Source organism: Oryza glaberrima, chromosome 11, assembly GCF_000147395.1.
Source record: "Oryza glaberrima chromosome 11, OglaRS2, whole genome shotgun sequence".
NCBI classification, from domain to species: domain Eukaryota; kingdom Viridiplantae; phylum Streptophyta; class Magnoliopsida; order Poales; family Poaceae; genus Oryza; species Oryza glaberrima.
The window spans coordinates 11,945,002-11,957,096 of record NC_068336.1 but is presented as its reverse complement, the minus strand read 5'-3'; the positions used below and the strand labels follow the sequence as shown (position 1 = coordinate 11,957,096).

The following is a 12,095-nucleotide window of genomic DNA, read 5'->3' as shown; positions in this document are numbered from 1 at the left end:
GCTTTCGGTTCAGGCCCAAACGTTTGGATGGGGTGACACAAAATAGTGGTGTTGTTCTAACTGCAAAAACATCCAGCTACACCAAATCAAGTGACACAAATCCTGTTTTAGGTGATTTGACATACTATGGTAGGATTGTTGATATTATCGAGCTCAATTACTCTGGACAATTTTCAGTGGTACTTTTTAAATGTGAATGGGTTGATGTTGTATCTGGAAAAGGGATTAAAAAAGATAAGTATGGGTACACACTTGTTAACTTCTCACATCTCATACATATGGGAGAAAAAATTGAGCACGAGCCTTTCATATTGCCTAATCAAGCAGATCAAGTATTTTATATCGATGATCCATTGAATCCTGGATGGTCCGTGGTAAGGAAGAACAAACCAAGGGATATATATGACATTGGTGAGGAAGAATGGACAGGTGACACAGCATTTGAGCCTTTCCATGTTTCACACCTTGGAGCGATGTCCAATGATGCAAACAATTATCAACAATGGGTTAGAACAGATGTTGAAGGAACAACAGTGGATGCTAATAACAGCGCTTTGAATAATGAATCATAGTGGTTGGTAATTATTTTCTTTCCTCTTCTATTTGGCTACTTCATGGTATCTACATTTTCTGCTTTGTGCTCTCAAACATTTCAGTTGATTAGTTCTGTTAGGAAATGTACTAGTAGTTCTAGGCAAGTGTGTCCAATATGTTGTTCTTGCAATTATTTTGTGTCTTGTTAAATTATTTTGTGTCTGTCAGTATAATCTTGCTTTGACTTGGTTTAATTTTTCCTTGATCTCTATGTTGATATGAATCATCTTGTATAGCTGTACAAAGAGACTTGGGTGCAGAATATATGCGTCAAAATTAAAAAAAACGTTATGTCACAAAAAAAAGGTAAAAATATTCATATATCTAATATATTATGTTTATTTTCAGGTCCATCCGTTTGTTAAGGTAGAAAATTCAAGTGAAGGCTTGCTTTGCCAACCTCTTTCCAGATTTCAGTGATACTTTTGTTCAGTTCTCTAGGTAGCACACCAAGGAAATTCTTCATTGTGTGAACTTCTGTTTTTTTTTTACTGTTCAATGATAAGTCATGTAATAATGTTATTAACTCTATGATTTCTATGGTGCGTTGTTTTCAGCATATTAGCTTTTAATGCTATGACCCTATTGTTGTCTTGTATTTCCTGCCATTAAGTTGTTTTCTATCGACATACATGTATGGTTTGTTGGAGTTCCAGCCGTGCAGGCACATATTCGTCCTTTTATTTAATTTGGTATATGTATAGCTGAAGGCTAAAGGTGGCAAATCACAGGTCATGGGCTCATCTAGTGTCTATTCTCATCTACTACTGTAACTCATGTAAGTAATAGTTCGTGGTACTAGTAACAAGTCTATGCTTTACCAAAGCACACGGCTTTCCATGGTTTAATATGTATTCATGTACGTGCTGTCAAAAAATGGGAACTGCAGCTCTTGGAGATATCTATCCTGAAAGATGCAACCCTGCCTAACTGTATCTGATACAGTTACTAAAAGATTTAAGCCAATGTATTTTCTTTTTCCTATTACTACTATAGTTCCATGATGCATGCTGGTACTATGAAAACTAACAATTCAGCCAAGTCATTTGGATTTTGTATGCATCAAGAGGCTTCAAAATCCTGTTTTTATCGTCATCCGAAACCGTCCTGGAAGATATTGAAATGCTGTGCCAATCCAATGCATGGGAGTATGTAAGCAGATGATGAGACAGTTCATAGCTGGAGCTGCTCCCTTTGGATGCCAACTTCCAGGTGCTGCATCGGCGTTTATTTAGCATGCATATCTCTATCAAGTCAGCATGTGCTACCTAGCTTATTGGTAGTACCCTTCGACTTACATGCTGGCAGCCTAAGTTCGATCCCTCCGTGAGCCATATTTTCTCACCATTTTGCAATTAAACTGCTTTGTAAGCATCATGGGCCTTATAATAGACTGGCCCAAGTTGTATAGCCTATGTCCAGTTCAAGCCCAGATTAATTAAACATTCCAGAAGTTTTTTAATCTTTATTATTGATTCAATGGTGCACCAATGGATTATTCGATCTCTTCACCAAAATTTTATAATTACTCAACTAGAATAAGGTTTGTTTCTGCAGTTGGTCTGTGAAGGTGCACCGTGCACGTATACCTCATGTTAGGTTTTCAACTCCTATATTCTTGTTTTGGCAAGAGCGAACTATATTTATTTTTTTCATATATTGTGTTACTGTAGGTGTTGGTAACACATAAATAACGTTACTATATGTAACACAACTGTAACACACTGAATATATGTTACAATGCACCTTGTAACACAAAGCAAAGTGTTCCTACAGAGTGTTCTTGTAACCATGTCTTTTTGTGTTACAAAATTGTGTTACAAAATATAGGTTCTGACGTAGTGAAACAGGATGATGTGTTATTTTTATAGCCACTAGCGAGCTGTACTATTAACCTTACTCTCTGCTTCTACTAGTAAAAACCAATTCAGCCAAGGAATAAGATCACTTTGACTCCCTCAACTGACCGCCGAATATAAATCATATCCCTCAACCGCAATACCAGAAATCTTAACCCCCGAACTATCTAAACCGGTACAATTTAACTCCCTTGGTGGTTTTGGAGGACGGTTTCGCTGACGTGGTGGTGCACACATGACAGTGTTGACTTAGTCTTCGTTCCACGTGGCATTGAAGTGGCACTTATGTGGCATTAAAATTAAAAAATATATGCTGGGCTCATTTGTCATCCACACAAAAAAAAATGTGGGCCCACTGACATGTGGGCCCAATTTAACTCCCGCGGAAGCAGCTCCTTCTTGCGGATGCAGAGCGGGCGCTGCGCGCCGCCTCCGATTTTGCGGCGGCGGTGGGCACGTCTCGGCCTCGAGGCGGCGACGCAAAGCGAGGAGTGGTCTCCAGCCGCCGCCGCTGCTGCCCTGCTACCACATCTCGTCCTCTAGCCGCCTGTCGTGGCCGATTCGGAGCTCTGGATCTAGGTTGGTGGAGCTCGGTGTTACGCCGCCGGAGTCGCCTTGTCAATGCTACGTGGGACGAAGACCAAGTCAACACTGCTGCGTGTGTGTCATATCAGCAAAACCGTCATCCAAAATTACCAAGGGAGTCAAATTTGTATGACAGCTCGGGTGTTAAGATTTCTGGTATTGCGGTTAAGGAATACGATTTAGATAGCTGGTCAGTTGAGGGAGTCAAAGTGAATCTTATTCCTTCAGCCAATGGCCACGTATCGGCCCACAGATAGACGCCAGCTTATTGGGCCCATGCCCGAACTTCGGCCGACCCATCACTCAGCCCACACGGGACCTCTGGTCGATCCCAACCACTCGTTCTCCGCCGCCGCCTCCCCGTTTCCGCCCGAAGCCCCGCACACACGCTTTATCACCCCCTCTTTCCCCGATCGCCACCGCCGCACCAACCCCTACCCTGAGAAGAGCTAGGTTTTTTACCCTCCTCACTCTCCCTCGCGTCGGCGGCCGCGCGCAACTTTCCCTGAAGCCCCGGATCCACTCAACCCCCCTCCCCCTCCGCGCCAGATCGTTGTGTTTATGAGGTACTTGCCGTCGTCCCGCTTCTGCGGTAGCCTTAGATCTCGCTTTCTTCCTTCCCTTTGTTGCCTGTATGGCGGCGGATCTGTGGGCTGTCGGTTGTAGGGGTGCTGGATCGGAGTGGGAGGGGGTTCGAGCTGCTGTTTGCTGCTTTCTTGTTTGGAAGCTGGATTTTCGTTTGGTGATTCTTGGTGACGCGCTCTTGATTTGGGTAATCTTGGATGTGCGATTTTCCGGCGAGTTTTGATGGTTGAAGCTTGGGGATTCCGAGCGCTCAGTATGATCGGATCTGGTAGCTGTGAGTAAGCGAGGTTCCCTTTGATGTGCCTTGGTTTGATTCCTGCGTTGTAGGTCTATCAAATTCGTTGCGTACTGGTAGATTTGTCCGATTTGTTCGTCTCATTGAAATGGTACAAGGAATTAGCTATGTTTATCCAGACGTTTATCGTGTCAATATTTTCGTTGTTTGGGTAATTTGATGGTCTTTTCTTAAATCTTCAATGATTTGATGGGTTTGATGGAGCTGCCTTTTCTGCTTTTAGTCAGTTAGGTTCCTTGATTCCTCACAGATTTGGCGGTTGTCAGATGTTTGAGTTTTTCTTGATTAGTAAGTTCTGTGAATTTTCCCCTGAGATGAGCATGAAGATTCTTGAGTTGTCCGTTGTTATTTATGAAGATTCTGGAATTCTCCGTCGATATTTTTAGAAAGTTTCACAAAACCACATATCAGTATGTTATGTTTTATGACTGTAGCTGCATAAAGGTTTCTCGGCCAGAGTCTGGATACTCCATCATAACCAAGTTCTTTTTTACTTACACATTCTTTACACATTTTTTTTACTTACCTTACACATTTTTTTTGACATGTTTTGGAATGTCCCGATGGCCTTTTCCAGTGCCAATAAAATAACATCTGGTTAAGGGAGGGGTTCTATGAATGTGTTAGGACCATAAAGCATGGGGAGCCTCGTACAAAAAACCTTTCGTGATTTCTGCAACAATGGCAATAGAACATTTGATTTTTTTTGGCCATTTAGTGCATACCATTATTTTACCTTTTGTCCTATTTAAGTTCAATTTTCTTTTGATAGGTGACTTATGTTTTAGACACATAGGGACACTTGATCCATTTTAAGTATGCAGGGGTAACGGGTTATTGAATTATTAGCAGTCCCTGCTTTGTTGTTTAACATTTTATACGCCTTATGCCATGATCACTTGAATTTCATCCAAATTGGAGATGATGCTTTCTTGTTGTCTGATCTAATTTCTCTTTTACCTATTTTTTGTCTGCAGCTCGAAGGAGAAGCCCACTCTTGGGTAAGGCTATTGGTCTCGCAATGGTGGTGCCAGTGAATCTGCCAGCCACTAACTCTGTTGTACTTTTTCTCTAGAATTTAGGTTTATCACGCAAATACATCTACAGCGAATCAGGGATGAAATTGTCCCAAAAACCTTATAATTAACTTGTTCCAAATATTATTAGCCCACATATAATTCATTTTTATCCGTAGCAAAGCATGGGTATTAGCTAGTTCTTTTAGATATTTCTTGTTTACTTTCTTCTGGTGCTGTTGTACTGGGTGTTCATATCATTTAAGCACTATATTGGAATGCAACATTACGAATGAATCTGCACAGCTAGAGCTATCACTGATGTTACTCCTATAAATTTGTGTATGCTAGATCAATATGCACAACTGCACATACTGATATTTTGATTGAGTCATATGTAGAACTTTTCTGTTTTGTTCGTATTGCAAGTAGTAACATATAGACATGCTTTTCCTAAATGCCCTTGTACTGCAACTTAAGCTCACAAAATGTATGGGCATAATTTCAACTTTGATTTCATTTTGATAGAGCTTTCCTTGTTTAAGTATCTATGAGGCGCAAACTTGTTCAAGTGCTGTGCTTTAAATTTTGTTAGTCCGTGTTGCTTACTTAGTCCTTATGATTGTGTTTGTAATCTGTCTTATCTGACCTAGCAATAGTAGAGATAATGTTGCATGTTTCTTTTGCATGATGTTCTTGCTTTTAAGATATATTTATCTTGTCTTCTCTCATTATTACCTTAACTACGCACACTGTGTGATCATACAGTAAGGGAATGAGCTGTGATGTGGTTTGTTGTGTCAATTCATAGTATTGTGTGAAGTTTTCAGCTTTCTTTGCAACTATCATATAGTAAGGCTATCTTAATGATTTTTTTTGTTATGCTATACTGCAGAGGCCAGCGGATTAAGACCCGCAAACGGAATATTGCTGCTCCTTTGGACCCTGCATCATTCTCTGATGCAATTGTCCAGATTTATCTGGATAATGCTGGAGACCTGGTTAGCCCTGTTAAACATCCTTGACATGTCACCTAACTTTCGTCTCATTTATCTTCAGTTGGGTGTTCTGATAAAATATTTATTGTTGTCTATACTTTTTGCTCATAAGGGACATGCAATTATTCTTGAAAATATTCTTAGCAGTCTGCCTATCATTCTTTGCTAGTACTTTTTTTTTAAGAGGTCAGTTGAACAAAAATAAAACCTACGCATTACACTGATAAATCAATTTATTTCACAGATATGTATTGCCATTTCAGCCCCGTACTCAACATATTTAGTGAATAATGTTATCATTTTCATCTCTTAGTGTATTCAATCCAAAGCATTACATGCTATACAACAATTATGACTTCATAGTAAATTTTAATTTTTTTATTCTTGTAATCATGTTGAACATTATTTGGAGTGCTAGAATATCGACATACAAGCTAACATTATATTTATATGTAAAACTATCTTGCCGACCTTCACATACATACGTTTTACTTGTATTTTATCCTGTGCAATCAATTCTTATAAAGACCTTTCACTGACAGGAACTTGTTGCCAAAAGTATCGAGTCCTCGGATCTCAACTTCTCACGTTACGGTGACACCTTTTTTGAGGTATTTTCTTAGAATTATATGTATGTAGAATTCTCTTGGATGTTGCATTTGTGGTTATGACCTTTAATAGTCTACATCTATATTTATAGTTAACTAAGATATTATTACAGTTCTCTTCTAGCTTATATTGTAATTAGTTTGGAGTTTTAGCTTGCTTGCTTGCTTGGATGCTGTATTCTGTGGCACCAAACTGCCATTTGTCAAGCTATTTTTATACTATTAGCTAAATGCCGGTGCTTTGCAACGGATTAAACAAAATGTATTAATGTGTTACGGAATATTCATCTTGAACTATTTTTTTATGTGGCTATCCATTTAGTTTTGATCCTTTTTAATATTAAGAAGTTCAAGAGGTAACATGCAAACATTTACAATGGGAGTAGGTGCCACCACCACTACCTGATTAAAAGAGTATAGATACACAGTTATTTTTGAGCTATTTGTGATTTAATTCTTTTGTGTTTATTTTGAACAAAAGTAAAACTACAAATAGTATTGTGCCTTTGAAAGATGTGCAAAATGAATTAAGTACTGGAGTTTCAATTTCCTTGAATAACCCTTGTTGTCAACGAACACTTAAATGTAAATATTTGAAAAACTGCAGGTTGTGTTCATTGGAGGGCGCACTCAGCCTGGCACAATAAAACCTGAGGAAGAAGGAGAGCGTCACCCCTATTCTGTACTTGATTGTGCAGCGCAGCGTGAAGCAATTTTGCCTTCTGTTCTCTACATTCAGAAAACATTGCGCAGGAGGCCTTTCTTGATAAAGAATCTTGAAAATGTTATGCGCAAATTCCTTCAGTCACTGGAGTTCTTCGAGGAAAATGAGAGGAAGAAACTTGCCATTTTCACAGCACTTGCCTTTTCTCAGAAGTTATCAGGTCTTCCACCTGAAACTGTCTTCCAGCCACTGCTTAAGGATAATCTTGTTTCCAAAGGGATAGTGCTTTCGTTCATTACTGAGTTTTTCAAAGAATATCTGAAGGAGAACACTTTAGATGATCTTATTGCACTTCTGAAGAAAGGCAAAATGGAGGACAATTTGCTGGAATTTTTCCCATCGGCAAAGAGAACCTCTGAGGCTTTATCTGAACATTTCACGTAAGTTGTTATCATGATTTTTTGCTGAACAGAAGTAGTTAAATGATATTCTGAGTTCTAGTGTTTCATTATGCTCTCTTCAGTAAAGAAGGTCTGACAAGTCTTGTTGAGTACAATGAAAAGAAGATGTTTGAGGTTAAACTTAAGGAGATAAAGTTAACACTGACAACAATGATCAATGAAGAGGCTGAAATATCTGAAGTCACAGAAGCTGTCAAGCAACAGGTGAAAGATGCTAAATTTCCTGATATAGAGGTTGTTCGCATGCTATGGGATGTGCTGATGGAGGCTGTTCAGTGGTCTGGGAAGAACCAGCAACAAAATTCTAATTCAGCACTTCGGCAGGTAAATCTTTTTATTTTGGCATTGATTTTAAAGCAGTTGTGGGATACTTGGAATGTGTATATCTTAGTTCAGTTTCTGAAATTCTACTTTTGCCTACTAGCATAGGTGAGGATAGTCAGCAAGTGTACAACATTGTTTTGTGGTGTATCATATTTCTATTTTGTTATACCTCTCGTTCCTTATTTTTCTCATAGTAAAGTGGATCGTCTGCCCTCCACCTAAATAGAAAACTACCTCAGTGTAACCTCTGGAGAACTTTCTCTTGACCAATCATTTCTCAGGAGGCAAAAGAAATAAAATTCTATCCATAGAACAGTAGAACGATGTTTGCTGGTATGGATAGTAGGAGCTAAATGTATACGAATTTGCATATCATGGGTTAACTGGCCTATGTTAACCCATGATATGCAAAAGCTATCAATTACTGAGGGAAAATGAACATTGATATCGCCTGTCAAAAGCTACAGTTTAATGGAAAGGCAGGTTAAAGCAATGATTATGAGTGGTTGCTTGTTTGGAAGATGGGGCATTTGATGGCATTTCCACTTTCTAATTTAGGGACAAGAAGCCTGTTAACTTTGAAATAAATGCAACAAACTTTGCAACTTCATTTGTCAATACATATTTGGATAGTTGGATTGATATGTACATGATATGGGTAGGATTTTCTTGAGGTATTCACAAAAATTGCAGTAATATTTTTTTGCAGTTGAATTTTGGCGATTGATGCAAAATGTCAGTTATCTGTGACATGAGAGCAGTATTAGGTTAAAGTCAGCGTCACTTACCGTGTTATAGATGGCATTAGGGTGGTAATAGTTGCCTGCACAGGCCACATAATTGGACGGCCAGTCGTAAGCGGCGAACGAACTTTCACAAACCAGTGAATCAGATCTGTTGTGAGTGCAAACACCAAATCTACCATGTTGGACATTTGGTTGGCCATTTCCTCTTACCTGATTACTCCTTCAATTACTCCTACCACATTGAGTGCACCGTCAACCTGCCCAATAGTACCAGTAGATAACAAGTTATAGTGCCACTCATGTCCTTGTGTCAGTTGCGTAGCCACAGTTAAGTTGAGTCTAATCTACGACCATGTGATATTACATGCTTCGAAACTACTGTGGTATAAACCCGGGGAATATTGCAAGTATTTTTATGAAATGACAATATAATGTCTTAAGTTGCCTCTAAAATAGATTAAGGCTGTGTTCGCTCCAGCCGGATCCCAACCCAAACAGTGTGCACGGAAAACGAAGCGGTCCATTAGCACGTGATTAATTAAGTATTAGCTAAATTTTTTTTTCAAAAATGGATTAATTTGATTTTTTTAAGCAACTTTCGCATAGAAACTTTTTACAAAAAACGCACCATTTAGCAGTTTGAAAAGCATGCGCGCGGAAAACGAGGGAGAGGGGTTGGGAACTTGGGGTGCCGAACGCACCCTAAAATTTCACAACTATCCTCACAAAAGAAAAAGGAGATCATAATCAAATGTATATATATGTATTAATATGACTACCAGATTATCAGTATAATCCTGATCAATTATTTGCATGTCAATTAACCACTTGGTGGTCCCTTGGTTGTACGAATTCCAACTATTACTACACTGGACAGTATATCCTCTTGATGGGAAGATTACCTTTTAACTGCTTAGGTGATGTGTGAGTATTTGAATGTGTGAACTCTAATAGTTTGGGATGCATTCAAATAAATTGGTTAATGAGGGCTGCTTTCATTATGTATGTTCACTAAAGTTGTGGAAGTGTCACATTTCCCAATGATGGATCGTCTATTAGGTATCCAATTTAAGAGCTTTAACTCTACTTTGGAATGGGTCTATTTTGGACAAATTACTTGAAGATATCCATGAATAAGTGTATTATTAATTTTGCAGTTTGCTGAAAGGGAAAACTCTAGATGCTGCGTTGTCTAGATCCCAAATAGGAAGAAGCACCTTCTATTAGTTATGCTTGTGGAGATTAGGACTAACCTCTAAAGACCATTTTGATCTTTCTAGGTTCTCTTTGTTATGATGGGTATCATTTATTATATCTAAAAATATTCCCTTTACAGGTGAAAGCATGGGCTGGCCTTTTGAATGCATTCTGCACAAGTGGCAGGCTTGAACTCGAACTCATATACAAAGTTCAGACACAGTGCTATGAGGATGCTAAGCTGATGAAGCTATTTCCTGAAATAATCAGAACGCTGTATGACCAAGATGTCCTAGCTGAAGATACCATCCTCCTTTGGTTCCGCAAGGGTTCAAACCCAAAGGGCAGGTAATTGCCTTACGTAGGTCCACTTTTGTACAAGATATTGATTTTACCTAGGTTTTTGTTAATACGATTTCAAGCTGTTAAACAACGCATTTTATGTGGAAACTTTCTATATAAAAGTTGCTTTAAAATATCAGAAAAATCCATTTTTCAAGTTTATAATAATAATTATAACTTGATTAGTCATACGCTAATGGCTTTCTTGTTTTTCTCGTTTTCCGTGCCCTAACTTCAATCTTCATGTTAAGTAGAAACTAACTACCAATGTGAACTTTAGATTGCAATCACTAGTGGATAATATTTGTTTCATGTAGATGTTGTAGAGTTTCAGTTATGTTTGAAACTGCTATAATATTTGCATTTTAATGTCAGGCAATCTTTCGTCAAAGCACTGGAACCTTTTGTTAAATGGCTGGAGGAGGCCGAGGAGGAGGAATAAATGGTGCTACTGGAGGCTGTGCGAATGTATTGTTTGAATATTTCCTTATATCCCAAGTTTCCAGCTAAAGTTATGTATCTTTTGCTCCCTTGTTACTGGGCCGACCATTTTATGATCACATGCTGATCCTAATAGTCTACTGAATGTTAAAATCCCATGCAAGAAGTTATTCCAGGATTTGCTAAATTATTGGTTGTTACAACTTACAAGAATGTTCCATATGTTATTTCTCAACTGTTGGTACTTAAGATATTTTAAATTCTTATGATTTCATTACTGTGGCCGGACCTTTCCGGCCAGTAGGGACTCTAGGAAGCCCATTTTTTTTTCACTATTTTGCTCGAAATGAACGACAAATTTGCCATTCGGATCGCCACATGTAACGTGGTTTTGCACTCCCGGTGGCATTTGAGTTTAGATATGGATGCGATTTAGTGCTTATCTCCCGTTCTTAACAAGAGCCATCACGACTCAATCAAATGATGCTTCCTACGGTTTTATGTTTTGGACAGCGATATTTTCTCTAAACATATATTTGAGTCGTGGTTTTAAATTTTACGTAGTGTTAATAAACGTGTTTTCCAGCGCTCCCCTTAGACATGTACAATGGTGGCTAATAACTGTCTCTCAGTAAAAAATTATCTAAAAATTTGTTGCATGAGGACGGGGAAAAGGAAAGAACTATAATAAAAAGTTGCATGAGGACGGGAAAAGGAAAGAACTATAATAAAAAATTATAAAAAATTATCTAGTGCATTAATAGTTTAGAAATCTTATTTCTCTACTATGGTAAGAGGATAGTCTATAGTGACATTAATTAATATAGAAAGTAATTAATATAGAGAGCTCATATTAGACTCTAATTTTGTACATGTCCATATTCGTATTTTTCGTTTTACACGTCACCCTCCTCTACCGTATTTTCCGCTTTTCAGGTGTATACACGGGATTGCATCTGCTCTTACTTCGTGGGAGTAAAAGAATTACTCCTTTTGTCTCCAAACTAGAAAAAGATGTACGTACGTTACAACGGATTATTATAATTTGTTATACGATTTAGCTAGGATAAAATTAGCTGCGTAAATTTGCTTGGATACATTTTTCTTAGAAAATCATGAGCTGCAAATTAGGAGTTCGACTTTTATCTCAAGTTACTATGCGAGTTTTCTTTAAGAGATTTTTTCTACGACTCATTTTGTTTTTCTAAAAGCAAACGAAATTAATATCCGACTTATACACGGATCTGTATTTTCAAAAGCGAGCGAACATAAAACCGACTCAAACATGGATGACATACCAAAATACCGGCAAAAACATCTTCAATTCTCTACTATTTATAAAATTGAGGATATTTTTGCCGGTACTTTGGTATGTCATCT

General features: G+C 38.2%; 1 protein-coding gene across 1 annotated transcript; it reads left to right on the top strand.

Moving 5' to 3' along the window:
- The first annotated feature begins 3,436 nt into the window (after nt 1-3,436).
- LOC127754373 (uncharacterized) lies at nt 3,437-10,942 on the top strand. Its single transcript, XM_052279874.1, has 8 exons — nt 3,437-3,604; nt 4,896-4,919; nt 5,830-5,935; nt 6,475-6,543; nt 7,148-7,644; nt 7,728-7,989; nt 10,072-10,280; nt 10,650-10,942. The coding sequence occupies exons 1-8, from the start codon at nt 3,600-3,602 to the stop codon at nt 10,714-10,716; spliced, it is 1,239 nt and encodes a 412-aa protein (XP_052135834.1). The 5' UTR covers nt 3,437-3,599; the 3' UTR covers nt 10,717-10,942.
- The last annotated feature ends 1,153 nt before the right edge of the window (nt 10,943-12,095 follow it).